The following is a 17710-nucleotide window of genomic DNA, read 5'->3' as shown; positions in this document are numbered from 1 at the left end:
AATACCCAAAAGTTCGATATTCTATTTATAAATTATTTCAGCAATTTAAAGAACAATTTCAAAATGAAATTGGTATTGAACAAATGAATACATTTATTAACCAATTAGAGATTGAACCATTTTTTAATGGCGTACAATGTATTAAATGTTTAACTATGTATCAGAATCCAGGTAAAGATTTTGATTTCGATAAAGAACTTTTCCAAATTTATGTTCAATATCTTTCAAGTGATTTCAACGTGAAAAGTTATTGTTTGATGGGAATTTTGGATATTTTACATTATTATTATAAAGAAAACAATGATGTTGACGAGTTTCAAGAATATTTCGAGGAAATTTTAAGAGAAATACACGAAATCATCGATGACGATGCAATAAGTGAAGAAACGCTTTTGTATAAATTGAGTCAAAATTTTGAACTTTTCGTTGTAATATATGGTTACGTGAAAAGTGCGATCGACAAAATCGATATGTTAGTTAATTAATAAAATTCGTACAGTTTGACTTTTTTCTTCTTGAATGGATGTAAATTAAATAATTGCATATTAACGTTTCTTTGAAGCAAATTCAAACTCACTCTGTATCTTGACAACAGAAGTTATTTAGAGATATCGTATTTCCAGGGCATAACGGTCGTTTCCATTGAATTATTGTATAGTTTATACTTTCAAATTCTTTAATTTTTTTTCGATAAGTGACTTTTTACGCCAAATGAAATTAAATTAATAAAATTGAATACAATAAGTGCCGTTTTGCATCATATAAAGTTAAATTAATTAAATTGAGCGCAGTAATTGCCGTTTAGCATTGATCAAAATTGAATAAAAAAATTGAATTTCAGAAATGTTATCTTGCTCGAATTTGTATCTAAAATTGAAAGAATTTTATTATTGTCTCAATCATAAACATGTGAACTTTTTCGTGTTATCAAAATTCAATATTAATATATGAATGCAGCAAAAAATTGTATATGAATACAGATGAAATAGAATATAATGAAAATAATGTTGAATATTAATTCGTATCATTAAAAATATGTATGAATCGTATAATAAGTATTTTTTTTTTGAATTTATTATATATTATTTATGAAATACATAACATATGTGATATCACATGATCATAAAATGTATCTTATATGAAAAAAAAATTAAGATTAACAATTTCGTTGTCGAATAAATAGTAATTTTTATAAAAAATGAATATAAAATAGTTATTCATCAAATAAATGTATATATATCAGTATATATATTAATAAATTGAAAGATTAACTATATGTAATTATAATATATAATATTATCACATTGGTATTCGTTAACTTATATAGCAAATAAGAAATCCATATAATTATCACATTAGCAAATATCAACATCTACATTTCTGATATTATTTTAATTTTTAATATAGTTGTGTGAACAACACCAAACTACTATCTATTATCGTGTGAACAATATCAAAAAATAAATAAATGATGGTGTAAATTATATTTTTTTATCAGTGAATAAAATAAAGTAAATGAATTATTGATTAGCTTTCGATATGATATATGCTAATATCAGTATCATAATAATATATTAATACTATTATATATATTATTATCATTATATATATTATTACTATTATATATATTATTACTATTATATATATTATTACTATTATATATATTATTACTATTATATATATTATTACTATTATATATATTATTACTAATATATATATATTAAAACTATTATATTATATTATATATAGTATAAATACTACGTAGTAGTGTACGTACAATACATTAGAAATTCGTATTATGTTCTTTTATTCATTATATAAAAAACCAAATATCAATATCTACATAATAGATGAGAAACTTTATTTATGGATCCTTTATTTAATATGTATATTTATTTTTAGTACATTATATTAACCTTATATGTTGTTAAAGTCCAGAGTTGTGACAAATATTTATATTCATTAAATTAGAACGTTATTTTAGAATAAAATCAAAAGACGTTTATTAATATTAATGAAGAAGAAACCATCCACTCAAACATTAATAATGGATAGGGTCATGGAAGCATTTGTCGAATGCACAGAAATGAACAACAAAATAGTGAGCATCCCATCAGAAGAAACTTTAAATGATAACCATTTTGATTCTTATGCTCTATTAAGCATTTCAGACAAAATAAATTACGAATTAAAAAGTTTAGGACTTACAAATCCATCGCCCAAAAATGACGAATGCTATGAAACACCATCCAATTTCATTAACTATTTAAATAACTTGAAAGGAAGAAACATCACTGAATTTAATGATTTAAAGACAACAATAAAAGATGAATCAATCAATAATATTTGCCCATTTTCATGTAGCGATTCGAACTTATATAAGAAAAATGTCAATGTATATTATATGAAATTCGTATGCAGGTTTCATACAAAGAAATTATATGAATGTCCTGCGACTTTTACAATAAAAATACGAAAAAATATAATTTTTTCGATTAATTATGAAAATCTTTATCATTGTCATAGTCTCGATAATCTTTTCGTAGAAAGCAAGTTTACCCTTTTAACTTCAAATCAAAAAGAAAAAATGAAAAAAGAAGCAAGAATTGGAATGCTAACAAATCTCATTAGCCGTTTTAATGCACCCAATGTATTGCCTGGACAATTGTATAATATTATTAGAAATGATAAAAATAAACAATTCGAAAATGAAATTGAAAACCTTTATCAATATACACAAAAATGTAAGGGAGAATATGACATTATTTGGAAAAATGATAATAATAATAAATTTGATAGTCTATTAATGATAAATTCGAGAATAAAATACTTTTCTTATGCAAGAGATATTGTTGTAATAAATAATGATACTGAATGCACCAATAGATTTCATTATCCCTTTTTATATTTTCATGTATCCGATGAGAATAACAAAGTTCAAATGCTTGCTATATCAATCATGACATCGAAAGAAGAAATAAGTTTCACTGAAGTCATGAATTTATTAAAATTAGTTATTACTTCTATTAGAATCTTTATTGTTGATAGATTAATCGCTCAAATAGAGGCAATCAAATAAGTATATTCGAATCCAATTCTGGTTTATTGTCGAATTCATATTTCTAGAAATATTGAACATAAAATGGGTAGGAATTCAATGATCAAAGATTTGTTCTGTAAATTTGTCGATAAAAATATAACTGAAGATGAATATATAAACAAATTACAAAATTTAATTCAATTCCATCATTCAACGTTATTTCAGCGGCCAAGTGATGGATATATTTTCCAAGTTGATTTATTGATTTAATTTGGAAAAATTTTAAGACTCTCGAGAAGGAATAAAATATCAAAAATTGAGAAGAAATTCTTATTCATAAAAAAAGTTATATGCAAAAAACAAATTGCTTAATAAAAAAAAATTTTGTACAAATATTAATTATTGATTTGAAATAAAGTACATTAGTTCACAAATATAGCCACCAAAATTTCAAAAATAATATTAAAAAACCATTGTGTTTTAACTTTCTATAATATCTGATAATTATGAATTTTTTATTTTTGCCCGAAACTTTGGCAATGGAAAGGATTATAGATGAAAAATATATTTTAGAATAAATATAAGTGTTGATTTCCATTAGAAAAAGGAAACATAAATATTATCGTTATTTCAAAGGGAAAAATATTAATAAATTGGAAAGCTTTCAAGGTTAAATTATTTATAATAATGAGGGAAATTGTTTGTTAAGTTTTCACATTTGGATGATCTCATAATTTGGAGATATTTAAGAAAGGATGATAATATCGTTGTATAAATACCAAAAGAATGCACAGCTGATATAAGAGATTCAAATAATTGTTTTGCGATATCAATTTTGGCGGGGATAATATTATTGGCGGGTTTTCCAATTTTCGGCGGGGTTTTACCACGGATTAGACCGTTTATGACGACCGTTATGCCCTGGAAATACGATTCCTCTAAAATATTCGTTAGGGGCACCCTGCACGGCACCATTTTTTTATGGTTTTGTCCAAAATAAAAAACACTAGTTATTTGCAAAAAATAAAGAATTTTCATATAAAAATTTGTTTTCATAATTTTCGCTAATGAATACCTATATTTTAGTTCATTTGCTGAAGAATATTTGTTCTCTAAATGGAACCTCATTAAGGATCACTTTTGATAGAAAGACAAAACAAGGGTACGAGAGACGTTAAGAAATGAATTAAATCTATTTAACGAAAAATTTGTTGTTTTCCTTATTTTCAAATCATATATATTACTAACTACATTATTATTCATCAGTTATACTATATAAAGAAATACTTTCTTTTTCGACGTGACTTTTATAGCATGATGCAGAAAATCCATTCCTGTTTTTACTGTTCATGTTTTTGTCGTTCTACATACTTCTAAATATATTTTCTTTAACATTAATATTGTTGTAATTTATGCTTACCATAAACTTGTGTGTGTGCTCGGATCAGTGTAAGCGAAAAAAAGATTCCACAAAAATGAATCTTATCCTTGATAAAATGAAGCCAATTTTTTTAATATGTTATATAACATCCCCAACAATTATTGGCAACACGCACAACATATGACTAGTAATACACTCATATTTACAAACATCAACAACATTCGTTTCAATGACACCTTGCCACATCTCCACTTTTTGAATCAAATATGAATGTCTTTTAAAGTGGAAGAACATTTTCACTTATATAATTTTATAGATATTCATCCTTATTGTCGACATTGCCATCCCCCTCTGAAAAAATCTCAAAAAGTCCTCCAAATACATTCAAAATTATGTGAAATTGAAATTCATCTTTTAAATCGTGTGAAAACCGGAAAAATTAGTTCGCTTCATTATGTTTGTTTTTCTTTTTTGTTTGAAACTTTTGGATGTGCAACCAACACAAATCAAAACATTCAATGGTAAAACAATTAAATTTGATTCTATAAATCAAAATGTACAATCAAATAGTAATACATGGGCATATGTACTCATCCCAGCAAATATTGATTTTATTCAATTAGCAAACCATAGTATTGATATTCGTAAAACGAATGGAATGTTATATCAAAATGTTTATAAATTATATTTGACCTCAGATCAAATCTCTTATCTTTTAAGCATTAATGCAAAAATTAGTATTCTTCAACCAAAAGATAAAATACTTAATCTTACTCAAATAGAAAAATCTGATAATTTAATTCTTCATGGTGTTTTTGATCAATCATTTTCATGTTTATCTTCTGATAATATTATTTTTAAATCACATCAAATTGTTATCATCTCTGTTAAAGATCCATTAAAATCAGCTGAATTCTATAGTCAAATTCCTGAAGTTGAATTTATTAATCAATATAATCCTCCAACAACATTAAATAGCATTTCGAGTGGTTTTACTCAAAAAATAAGTTCAACAGTTACAGCTGATGTTCATGGTAATCCAGTTATTTCTCGATATTTTGAATCTAGAGGTATCACAGGTAAAAATCAAACAATTGCATATATGGATACAAGTTTTGATTATTATCATACTATGTTTTATGATCCAAATGTACCAATTAAATTTCGTCAAATAATTCCAAATCATCGGAAAATTTTATATGTTGAAAACTTTTATCAAACAGAACAAGAATTTTATAAATTTGCTCATGAGAATGATCATGGAACAGAAGTTTCAGGAATTCTTGCGGGCAAAGCTTTAAACCCTAATAGTAAAATATCTTCATATAATGGTATAGCACCAGATGCTAAACTTATTTATCTTGGTCATTATTTACCAAAATATAATCGACTCCTTAAAGACATAGATCTTTTTTTATATACTCTTTCATTAGGAAATCCTCATGTATTTTCTAATTCATGGGGGTTTTTACCTTATGAATCGACAATGGATTATAATATGTTTATTGATGAAGTTGTTTATAATTCTTCAATAGGAGAGAATTGTTTAGTTTTATTTGGTGCTGGTAATGATGGTCATGGGAAATATTTTACAATTAGAAATCCTGGAGGAGCAAAAAACGTGCTTACAATAGGTGGAGCATCAAAAGTTTTTGATTATAGTAATCTCGAAATATATGCTATAGATGGTGAAGAAAAGTTTCAAATGTATTTTAAAGATGAACAACCAAATTATCAGATAGTTATGAATTTGGATGAATTTTATTTATCAGAAATCACCGATTTAAAACAACCAAATGGAACAAAGAAATTATATTATTTTAATTCTTCTGCATTTCCTATACTAAATGACTCGTTTTTATTTGAATCCTATTATATTGAACAGGAAAAACATTATCAAACTTTTGGATTTGTTATTGATTTTCCTCTAGAATCTTATCCTAATATTAAAGAAAATTTTAAGGTGGTTACAATTGAAAATTTTATTTTACCAAATAATTCTAAACTCTCAACAAAAGTCGGAAAAAATCTTAAAATTCAATATAAATATGGATATATTGGAAAAGATGTTTCAAAAATTACAAAAGCAGGTTATTCATCAATTGGACCAACATTTGTTGGTTTAATAAAACCTGATATAATTGCATCAAGTTCATTTATTACTTCTGCTTTAAATAATCGAACAGTTGATAAAGATCATGGATCAAATGATGAAGATTATAAAAAGCATTTGTGTCTAGATTCAGGTACATCGTTTGCAACACCTTCTGCAGCTGGAGCAGCAACTTTAATTTCACAATATTTTGAAGATGGATATTATTTAGATGAAAAAATTAATGTAAATTCACTTTTATTGAAATCAATTTTAATTGCTTCGGCTTCACGAAATGATTTAAGTTCTACACCTGATTGTTTTATTGGTCATGGATTAATTGATATATCAACAGTAATTCCATTTAATAATAGTAATTTTGGATTAAGGTTTTCTAGTGTCACAAAAATGATAAATGGTCAAACACATCATATCGGAAAAATTAAAGTTACAAATCAAAATGTATCACTTCGAATTGTATTATGTTCACATGATATTCCTCTTAGTTCAGACACATTCCTTCCAATTTATTATGATTTAGATTTAATAGTAATATCACCTTCGAATAAAATTTATGTTGGAAATAATCGAACACAAAACACAGAACATTTTACATTAAATGAAAAAGTTATAATCTATCAATCACAATTAGAAATTGGAGAATATCAAATTCATGTAATCACAAATATAGATATAAAAGAAAATTTAGACGTACCTTATATAATAACAGCAGTTGGTCCATTTGCACAAAATGATATTGATACAAATCCAAAATTTATTGAAATGATAAATACAAATGAATGTATAACATCTGAAAATGGAAAATGTGAAAATGGAAAATTAAAATGTAATTCTGGATTTACAGGACAATTTTGTAATATCCAATTCCAAGAAATTCCATTTTATTCACAATATCAAATATCAAATATTCCAGCAAACGCAATTAAATATTTCAAAGTTTCACCACAAAATGAATATGAAAATTTAATTATTACTATATATAGTTATCAACCGAATAATATTTTTTCACTTATTTGGGAAATGGATTCAAATGATAAATATATTCCTTCATTAGCAAGAATTACTATGAGTGTTCCAACATTCGATTTTTTGATAGTATCTAAAAAATTAGTTGTTAATTCTAAACAAGAACATTATTTAATGATTTCTAATAATTACCCTGTTGCTGATGATTTTTTCATATGTTTAACTAATATGCCAATGGATGGACCACTTTATTTATGTAATGATAATAATTGTTCTAAAGACATATGTAATATTACGAATGTTTATTCATCAATGAATTCATTATATGGAATCCATAATTATGTTAATGATAAAATATTTTATATTGATCAATCAGCTGAAATTTCATCAATGTTTTTAACAAATAAATTTAATTTAGAATTACTTAATAAAGAAGATACAAAACATAATATTAAGTTAAAAGGTCCATTTTTAACTAATACAAATGGTTATGATTTAACTATTAAAGATTTGGATCTTCAATTTGATGATGAAATAATACAAACAAAAGAAAACATAAAATTCCAAAACTTAAATATTATAAATGTAAACATTATATCAAATAATTATAATTTATTAGTTGAAAACTTAATTTGTGATTATGAATCATATAATGAAACATTTATACAACCAAATAATGTTTTAATGAATGATGCAAAAGAACCAATTCCAATAATAAGAATTAGTAACAATTACATTGAATTTGAACATTCTAATGGTGAAATTAAGAAAATTCATTTGCTAGAAGGAATGAATATAATATTTGAAACTAAACGTGATAAAAATGTTACTTTAAATATTAAAAATAATGAAAAAGAACAATTGATATTACCAAATAACACAAATATTATATTTAAATTCTTAAATAAAAATGGTTATAATTGTACTATGGACGAAAGTCTAAAAAATATAATTCAAATAATCTATGGATATAAAAAAATGGATTAAGAAAAGGTTCAATCATTGGAATTTCCATTGCTTTAGTTGTTGCTATAATTGTAATTATATGTTTCGTCAAAGTAAAAAAGAAAAAGAATGAACAGGACACTACAACTGTGATTTCACAAGGATTAATCACATAAAGAATAAATAAATAATTTATAAAAATTTTATTTGCTCAAAGAGAAATTTATGAATAAAATAATATATTTGAGATATACAAAATAATCTTCTCAAGAACTATTTTCCCTAATGAAAAAATTAAGTTCTTCTTACAATTTCATGCTTTATGTACGTTATTTAAAAGGTACTTTATAAGATTATTTAATTTCAAGTTTCTTTTTAATTAAACCAACTATTTCTGTGTGGTCATTTAAAGATGCTAAATTAAGTGCTGTTTTAAATAATTTAAATAATTTTCAAATATTATTTTGAAATATAAAATTATTAAAATAAATTTTAAATAAAACAAATAAATATTTTTAGCATTAATATCAATTCCTTTTTGTTCAAGAAGTAATTTAACTATTTCTGTATAACCTTCATAAGATGCTCTAATAAGTGCTGTTTGAAATAATTTAAATAATTTTCAAATATTATTTTGAAATATAAAATTATTAAAATAAATTTTAAATAAAACAAATAAATATCTTTAGCATTAATATCAATTCCTTCTTGTTCAAGAAGTAATTTAACTATTTCTGTATGACCTTCTGAAGATGCGTTCATAAGTGCTGTTTCAAATAATTTAAATAATTTTCAAATATTATTTTGAAATATCAAATTATTATAAAAAATTTTACATAAAGCAAATAAATATCTTTAGCATTAATATCAAATCCTTTTTGTTCAAGAAGAACTTTTGTAACTTCAGAATGACCTTTGCGTGTTGCCCAATGAAGTGCTGTTTCATTAATTTTATATAAATTCCAAAAAAAAAAAATAATAAACGTTAAATCTTCATGAGAAACATATTTACCATTAATATCAAATATTTTTTGTGCGATTTGCCATTCAATAAATGATACAAATTCTTTTTGGTGTTGAGGAAGCATCTGGTTTTTAATATATTTGACATTTTTATATTCGGCATTTTTTTTCTTCAACAGTTGGATCATTCGCCGATCTTAACTAACTGAATCACATCGAAAATTTTTTCAGATAAACCACAGAATGTTAGCAGCAATGTTGTTGTGTAAGTAACGGCCATGGATTTTGCGACGTCGCTCTGAACCAAATCTTTACAATAAATCATTAAGCCTATATTCAAACATTGTACTCAGATTTGCTTTATTGATGGGAAAAGATTTTAAACACTTTATTTTATTTACAAAATATTATTAATAAACTAAAATAAGTTCATTCTCATTTTTTTAACTTTTACTGATGAATTTTCTATGATAAAAAAAAAATACCTCATGAAGTACCGACACAATGTTCCATTTTTTTGGAATATTTTCATTTTATTCGGTGTCTAATATTTATATTTAGAATATCTTTTAAAAGCTGATGGGCAAAATATTTTTTGAGTGGTTTATAATATTATCAAAAGATTCTGACAAAAAAAGGTGAATAATTATTAGTCATTTTGAGTCTTGAATTTTTGATTGATGCTTTTGGTTTTTGGCTTGCAATATAAAGAAAGTGACAGGGCGCTATAGTGGTTTTAAGCAAAAAATGCTCATTATTATCATTAATTTTATATTAATCTAGACATTATATTTTTTATATAATTTCCTCATGAATTATCATATAAAATAATTTCTTGAACTTTTAGATAAATTTAAATGAGAAAAAATGGTATATGAAATCAATCATAAATGATCATCTTTATCTATATCATAATCATTTATTTCAATAAGAAAATTTTGATCGGACTGAAATATGGTAAATAAATATTTCATCTATAGGATCAATTACACAACCGTAGACCGAACCTCCAAATCCTCTCAATCGATTTTTAAAGGGTAAATTCAGAATGATAGAATACTTTGATCATGAATGTGTAAACTATTCTTTGATCTTACACTAATCAGTGAGTGATATGGCTTTTCGATTTCTTAATTAAAAATATTTAATTTCTATGAGTTTAAAACAAGGTTGATGTTACGACCAACTGGCCATTTATATAATCAAAATCCGATTTATATAGTTTACTTTATATGAAATTTACAGGGTATCCCTAATAACAGTTTATGGATAATTATTGTCAAAATAAGTCAAACCACTAAACAGCTTGATCGGACTGAAAAAATAAATATTTTTGTATAAAAACATAAGAGAAAAAATTTATTAACCACCAAGGAAAAATTATAAGAAATATAACAATTTCCACTTTAACCCTTAAATAATTATATCACCTTTTATTTCCAGCTGGAATTTTAAAATTCAATACTTTTCCCTGTTAACCATTCAAAATTAACAAATAAAGTATACAATTTTTTCAATAAATAAAATTAACAGTATATTTGGCCGACCACAAACGAAAAGTGACGGTCAAACACCAAAAATCTTTTGGGGTGGTTTTGATCGTTTTACATTGAAAAGGCTACGCTTATTGAATAAATAATTGGCCGGATACATGTTTTAAACGTTTGTATTTTCTTTAAAGAAATTACTAAATGAATTTCCACGCAAACATTCGTGCAAATGAAGGACTTGCAACGCAAATTGAGCTTTCTAGCACATCAACAATCCAATCATTAAGATCAAGATTTTATGCTATGACCGGGTTTACACAAGAATCAATGAAGATCAAAGTTAATGGTGTTTTAGTTACAGATGAATCATTAACACTTGGTGATCTTGCAAAAGATGAATCCGTAAACATCGATATTACAGGACAATCAGAATTTGGAGATTTAAATGATGTATCAACTGTTAAAAAGTTCGAAATTTCTGATGAAGATTATGATAAAAGACATGGCACAATTCGCGAAATGAAGCGTAAAATGGGTATTGCTGTCAAAGGAGAAGTTCCAGAAAAAGAAGAAAAAGCTCCAGAAGGAATTGAAGTTGGACAGAGATGTGAAGTTGAAATGGCTGATCACTCACATAACCGTGGCATTGTACGATTTGTTGGCAAAACGGATGTTGCCAAAGGGTATTGGATTGGTGTTGAATTAGATGAGCCAGTTGGAAAGAATGATGGTTCTGTTAAAGGTCACAGGTATTTCCAATGTGATGAAAAATACGGTGTTTTTGTCCGCCCAGGAAAGGTTAAAGTTGGTGATTACCCACCAATCGATTGGGAGGCAGAGCTTGCTGATGAGCTGTAAATAAACGTTCTCGTTTTAACGTATTCTCGGTTATACACGTTAATATCATATGTATTGCCAACCAAATTTACCAGGTTTTACCCCACATAATCTTCGCAGAACAGATTTTAGGAGAGGGCAATATTTCACAGTTTCAAATAATGGATTAACTACAGCAAAGCCACCAAGACAAGAGACATTACAAAAGGAAGTTCAAGAACATAGTCGTCATCTAACATTTTCTGAAATTAAATATAAAACTGGTGAATTACAAGATCAAGAAAATTCTAATGAATTTGTTCCAACACCACCAGCATTAAAAAGTATTGTACTTCGTTTCTATGCTTATTTCAAAGAAAACATAGCAGAATCACAAGAGGAAGAAGAACGTGTTCGTTATGTAAAAATTTATGTATATGTTGAAGACAATTCAATAATGATTGAAGAATCTAAAGTACGTAATTCAGGAATGGAACAAGGTGTTCTACTTCGCCGAATGAAAGTACTCAATCCTAATGCAGAAGTTTATGGTACACCATACAATTTGTCAGATTTTAATGTTGGTATTAATATTCAAATATATGGAATCACATATCGTATTTACTCATGTGATGAATTCACAGAGAAATATTTCAAGTCAATTGGTCGAGAACTTGGAGCATTTGAAGAACCACCAGATGATTTGTACTCTATTAAAAGGAAACTTACTGAACGCCCTACACGAGTTACACATATTAATACCGACAAAACACATCTACGCCAATTCTTAGACTTTGACGGTAAAGTTCTTAGGTTTTATGTGGTATGGGACGATAGCAAGTCACTTTTTGGCGAAAAACGGAAATTTATTTTACACTATTTCCTTGTTGATGATACGATTGAAATTCGCCAAGTTTTACCACAAAACTCAGGTCGTGATCCTGTATCTCAATTCCTAAGCAAGACCAAACTAAAAAAGCCAAATAGTACAGAATATTATACCGATTCTGATTTATATATTGGCCAAAAAATAAATGTTTTTGGCCGTGAATTCCTTATATATGACGCAGACAAATTTACCAGAGAATTTTTGGATAAAAAATATGGAAAGAAAGATTGGACACAAATCAATGTTGATGGAGAACAAACAAACCAACAAATCACAACACAAATCCAAATTCCACCTTATAATGGATGGGGAAATGAAGAAGATTCGGTTGGAAATTGTTTGTCATTACATCCTAAACAACCTACAAAAGATATTGTTAAACTTATACAAAAGAGCAATGATATTTTAAGGTTCTCTGCAAGATTTAAGAACCCTCAAATGCAAGATCGAGATCGAAAATTTGTAATTGCATTTTATGAAGCTGATGATACTTTAGCAGTATTCGAAACAGTTCAAAGAAATTCTGGATTTAAGGGTGGGAAATTCTTACAAAAAGGCAAATATAAGAATGTTAATGCTGGAAATAGATATTTTCAAGCTTCAGATTTCTTTATTGGAGCTGAAGTTGTTATTAATTATTATTGTTTTGTAATTGACGCCGCTGATGAATTGGCTCAAGAATTAATGGAAGCAGAACCTGATAGATTTCCGAAATCTGATTTGTTTGAAATAATGGCAATGATCAAGAGATGTTATCCTGATGGAATAACAAGATTAAAGCCTATTTTCGAACAATTAGATACTGATAAGGATGGACTAATACCTGCTCAAAACGTAATGAAATATTTAGAAAGTGAGTTTGGTTTACAGAAACAAGAAGTGTCTACAATAATGAGAAGATATAGTAAGAATCGTTGGTTTGATTACAAAGCATTTTTGTTGGGTTTATGTTGAAATAAATTCTATAGTTTACACTTTACTTTTTGGAATTAATAAACGATCTTTTAAAGAACCTGAAATGGATTTTATTACTACGTCTTCTGGTTATGATATGAACTTAGAGAAACAAATCGAAGAAAAAGATACAGAAATAACTAAACTGAAACAAAAAAATCAAGAGTTAGAACAAGAAATTGAATCATTAAAACTTAATGATGTGGCATTATTTTCAAAGGAAATTGATGAAATTTTCCAAAAAAATAATGAACTGAAAGCACAGAATAGTGATTTATCAACAAAAATTATGGAACAAAATAAAAAGATTGAATTAATCATAGAAACTAACAAAGAGCTCCATGAAAAACTCGAAAAAGAGAAGGCAAGTGCCGAGTCTTATATTAGGGATCAAGTTGAAAATTTAAATAAGCAAATGGACCAAAAGCAAGATGAATATGATGCTAAAATTAATGAATATGAGAGAAAGATCAAATCCCTTAATGAAAAATTACGGAATATAATTTCTCAAAAAGACTCAATTTCTAAAATGATTGAAATTTTCATGCAAAAAACTGCTCAAATTACTAACACTCCAATTCGTACGTTTGATGATATATTTTTATTTATTGAAGAAATGCAAAATAAACAAATTCCAGAAAAATCTGTTATTGATAATTCTGAAACCTCTGAAATAAAAAAACTTAAGCGCAAAATCAGCAAACTAAAGCAATACAATCAAGAAACAAAAGCAGCAAACAAATCTCAACAAGAAAAATTTAATTCATTGATTTTTGATTTACAAAAAAGCAAAGAGAATTCTGAATCTACAATTAACTCACTTAAAAGTTTAATTAGGAAAATGGAAAATGATCAAAAAATCAAAGAAACAGACTATGATTTCAAGATTCAAACGTTAACAGACATGAATAATGAACTTCAAAAGCAAATTAACAATTTCCAACAACAAAATGATATCAAAGATAAAACGCCAACAGAAAGTGAATTAAATGATCAAGAAGAAATGCACCAATTAGCTTTTTCCAATAATAAGTTAAATATAAAAGTTGCTAACCAGAAAAAACAAATTAAACAACTAAAAAATGAACTTAAAAAATATTCACAAAATGTTAAAGAAGCCAAAGACAATCAAAAGTTGAGTAAACTTAAAATCACACATCTTACTGAAGAAAAATCAAAACTTGAAAAGGATTCAATAACAGCAAAAGTAACAATCGATGAGATGAAAAATGACATCGAAATGCTTGAAGACAATTGTAAAAGCTTAAAAGAAAATCTTGATAAATCTCGTAATGAAAATACTCAACTAAAGGAAAAAATTAAATCTCTTGATAATTCTATTGCGAACTATAAAGATAAAATTACATCGCTTCAAGATGAAAAGAATTTAAATGAAAACTTAATTCTCTCTAATAAAAATCATAATGAAGAATTAGAACAAGCCAATAGAAATCTTAAAATTAAAATACAAGAATTAGAAGATAAAATAGAAAAAGAATCAGCAACACATAATACTAAACCAGTTGTTGAAGTTATTCCATCAAATGTTTGGAATTGTACAGATTTTCCAAATTCGTTATCAAAGACAGTATTTGAAATTGGTTCAAATAATTCGATATCTACATCAAATAAGATCAAACAATCTATGAATACTATAGCAACATACTTCAATAATATAATAGAAAAGTTAAATTCTACAATTAAAGAAACTGAAACACAATACGCCAAAATTCTTAATGTAATCAAAAGTGCAATTTATTTATTAAACGGAAATTTTGATGAACAAAACATTACAAGTGAATATATTGAAAGTTTAATTAAAAACATCGAAGATCAATTTAATCAAATAAAGAAAGATATGCGTAATCAAGAAGATTCATTAAAGAAAGAAATACTTCAAAAAGAAAAACAAATTTCCACGCAAACGGAAAAATTAAATTCGATTTTATCACATTGTAAACATTATAAATCATTAAACAAAAAACTAAAGAAACATGTTGAAAGTAAACAACTTGAATTTAATACAATAATTCAAAACTATGAACATGAAACAAATAAACAACGTAAGCAACTGAATGAAGCAGAAGAAAAACTTGATGAACATATATATAAAGTTGCTGAACTTGAAACATTATTAAAGCATAAAGAAGAAATCATTTCGAATCTAAAATCCGAAAAAACTAATTCACAGCCACAAATTAAAACATTAAATTCAATAAATGATAATGAAAAAGATAAAGAAAAAGATCGAATCATAAATTCATTACAAAAATCACTTGAAGAAATAAATATTAAATTTGAAAATGCAAAACAATTCATAAAAATACTTAAACAACGTAATAATAAACTTGTGGATGCATTAAATAATAATGAAAAGAAACAATTAACTGAAATCGAACAAATTAAAGAAAATCATAATTACGCAATAAGAAATATGCAACGCGAAACTCAAAGCGAAACAGAAAAACTACGAAACGAAAACTTAAGAAAAGATGAAAACATCGAAAAGAATAAACAACAAATCGTAATTTTGCAAACGAAAAATGATAATTTGGAAAAAGAAAAAAGAGAACTCGAAGAAGAAAAGAATCAACTGATCGATAAAATGGAAAAAATAAAGAAAAAAGCTGAAAGAGAAAAAAATTTCGCAGACATGAAAAGAAAATTGGAAATGCACGCGGAGAAGGAAAAAATGAATGATATGATAGAAAATGCAAAGTTCGAGTTTGAACAAAAGAAAAAGGCAATTATATACTTCGCTGTGGAACATTTGAAGCAATTTTATGATCCGAAAAATGACATAGATGAGAAGGCGTTTAAGGAAATTATACAAAAGGCTGAAATGCAGCTGAAAAAGGTGTAAAATTTAATTGTTAAATTTATTATTAAATAAAAATTTATTAACTCTATAAACACATTTACATGAAAAAAAAAATTCAAAGTTGTTATTACTTAAATGGCTCTCAAAAGAAGTATTTACTATCATGTAAAAAATTGATTTTATAAGTATATTTCAAAATTTTTATGATATTAAGATTTTTTCGATAAACAATAGAAAAAAAAATATTAATAAATTTAACAAAACGTTTATATAATTCAAGAATAATGGTTCTTTGCAAAATCACTTAACTTACCATATTCCAAAGTCCCATTTTTGGCTCCATCATCAGATAACACTTGTGTACAATAAGAATCCCAATGATGATCAGTTGAACATAACGCAGCCATATAACATGTTTCTTCGAATGGATTTGATAAATGAAATGGAGAATACGGCACTGATATAGCAGCTGAGTTTTCGATTAAAGGATCACTTTCATAAATGAAAGAATTATTCCAATATATATTAATCATGTTTGGCTGCTTATGATGTTTTTTTAATATTGAATAATTTGCATGTACATATTCAGGATTTAATGCAACATTATTAAACATAATTCCTCTCATATTTTTTACATCGAAAGCTTTAACAAAATAAGCAGGAACGCCATGAGATATTACATAATGTTTTGTATCATTAATGATATTTTTAGAATAATATACATATTGATCACCTTCAAATTGTGATATTGTAGTTATAGCAAAAAGATACTGTGATATTCGAATTATATCTACAAATAAATTGGAAAGAAAATAATATATTGCCCTATAGAATGGTACAATTGAAGTAATAAGAGAAGATGAATGTTTACGTGTTAAAAGTTCTTCTAAATTACCAATATCTTGAAGTGTTAGATTAGTTCCGTATACTTCATAATATTCTTGATTATCGTTTAATATAATTTCTAAGTTATATGGAATTTCATTAACATAATATCTTGGCTCTTTTGGTTCTTCATGTTTTTCAATAACAGTTAAATTAAACTTTTCTCTTGTTATATATTTAAGTGTTGCTTGAACAACTTTTGGATTTACAATTATATATTTTAATGTATTTAGTGCTGATGCTTGAATTATATCTAAACTTCCAATTCGATATGAACAAAGTGGTGGTTTCTGAGTTAATATATGAAAATCATTTCTATTATCATATTGTTTATATTCTAATTGTGATACATTTGGTGTTTTATAAATTTTTCGTTGAAATATTACAATTAATACAACTGAAATAATGAGAATAATAAAAATGATAAGTTTTACTTTTTTGATCTTA

General features: G+C 25.9%; 2 protein-coding genes across 2 annotated transcripts; both read left to right on the top strand.

Annotated features, from left to right (window-relative positions):
• Positions 1 to 11099: 11099 nt before the first annotated feature.
• GO595_007047 (tubulin folding cofactor B) lies at positions 11100 to 11756 on the top strand (the record flags this gene model as incomplete). The annotated part of the gene is made up of 1 exon (XM_067920468.1): positions 11100 to 11756. One exon carries the CDS (start codon positions 11100 to 11102, stop codon positions 11754 to 11756), a length of 657 nt encoding a protein of 218 aa, XP_067772566.1.
• A 49-nt stretch (positions 11757 to 11805) lies between these two features.
• On the top strand, positions 11806 to 13557 carry GO595_007046 (EF-hand domain-containing protein 1; the record flags this gene model as incomplete). The annotated part of the gene is made up of 1 exon (XM_067920467.1): positions 11806 to 13557. The coding sequence occupies one exon, from the start codon at positions 11806 to 11808 to the stop codon at positions 13555 to 13557; it is 1752 nt and encodes a 583-aa protein (XP_067772565.1).
• Between the last annotated feature and the right edge of the window lie 4153 nt (positions 13558 to 17710).

The sequence above is a fragment of the Histomonas meleagridis genome (assembly GCF_020186115.1).
Source record: "Histomonas meleagridis strain 2922-C6/04-10x chromosome Unknown contig_51, whole genome shotgun sequence".
NCBI lineage: Eukaryota > Parabasalia > Tritrichomonadida > Dientamoebidae > Histomonas > Histomonas meleagridis.
Note: the sequence above shows the minus strand (reverse complement) of the source record. Positions and strands in the feature narration are given on the sequence as shown.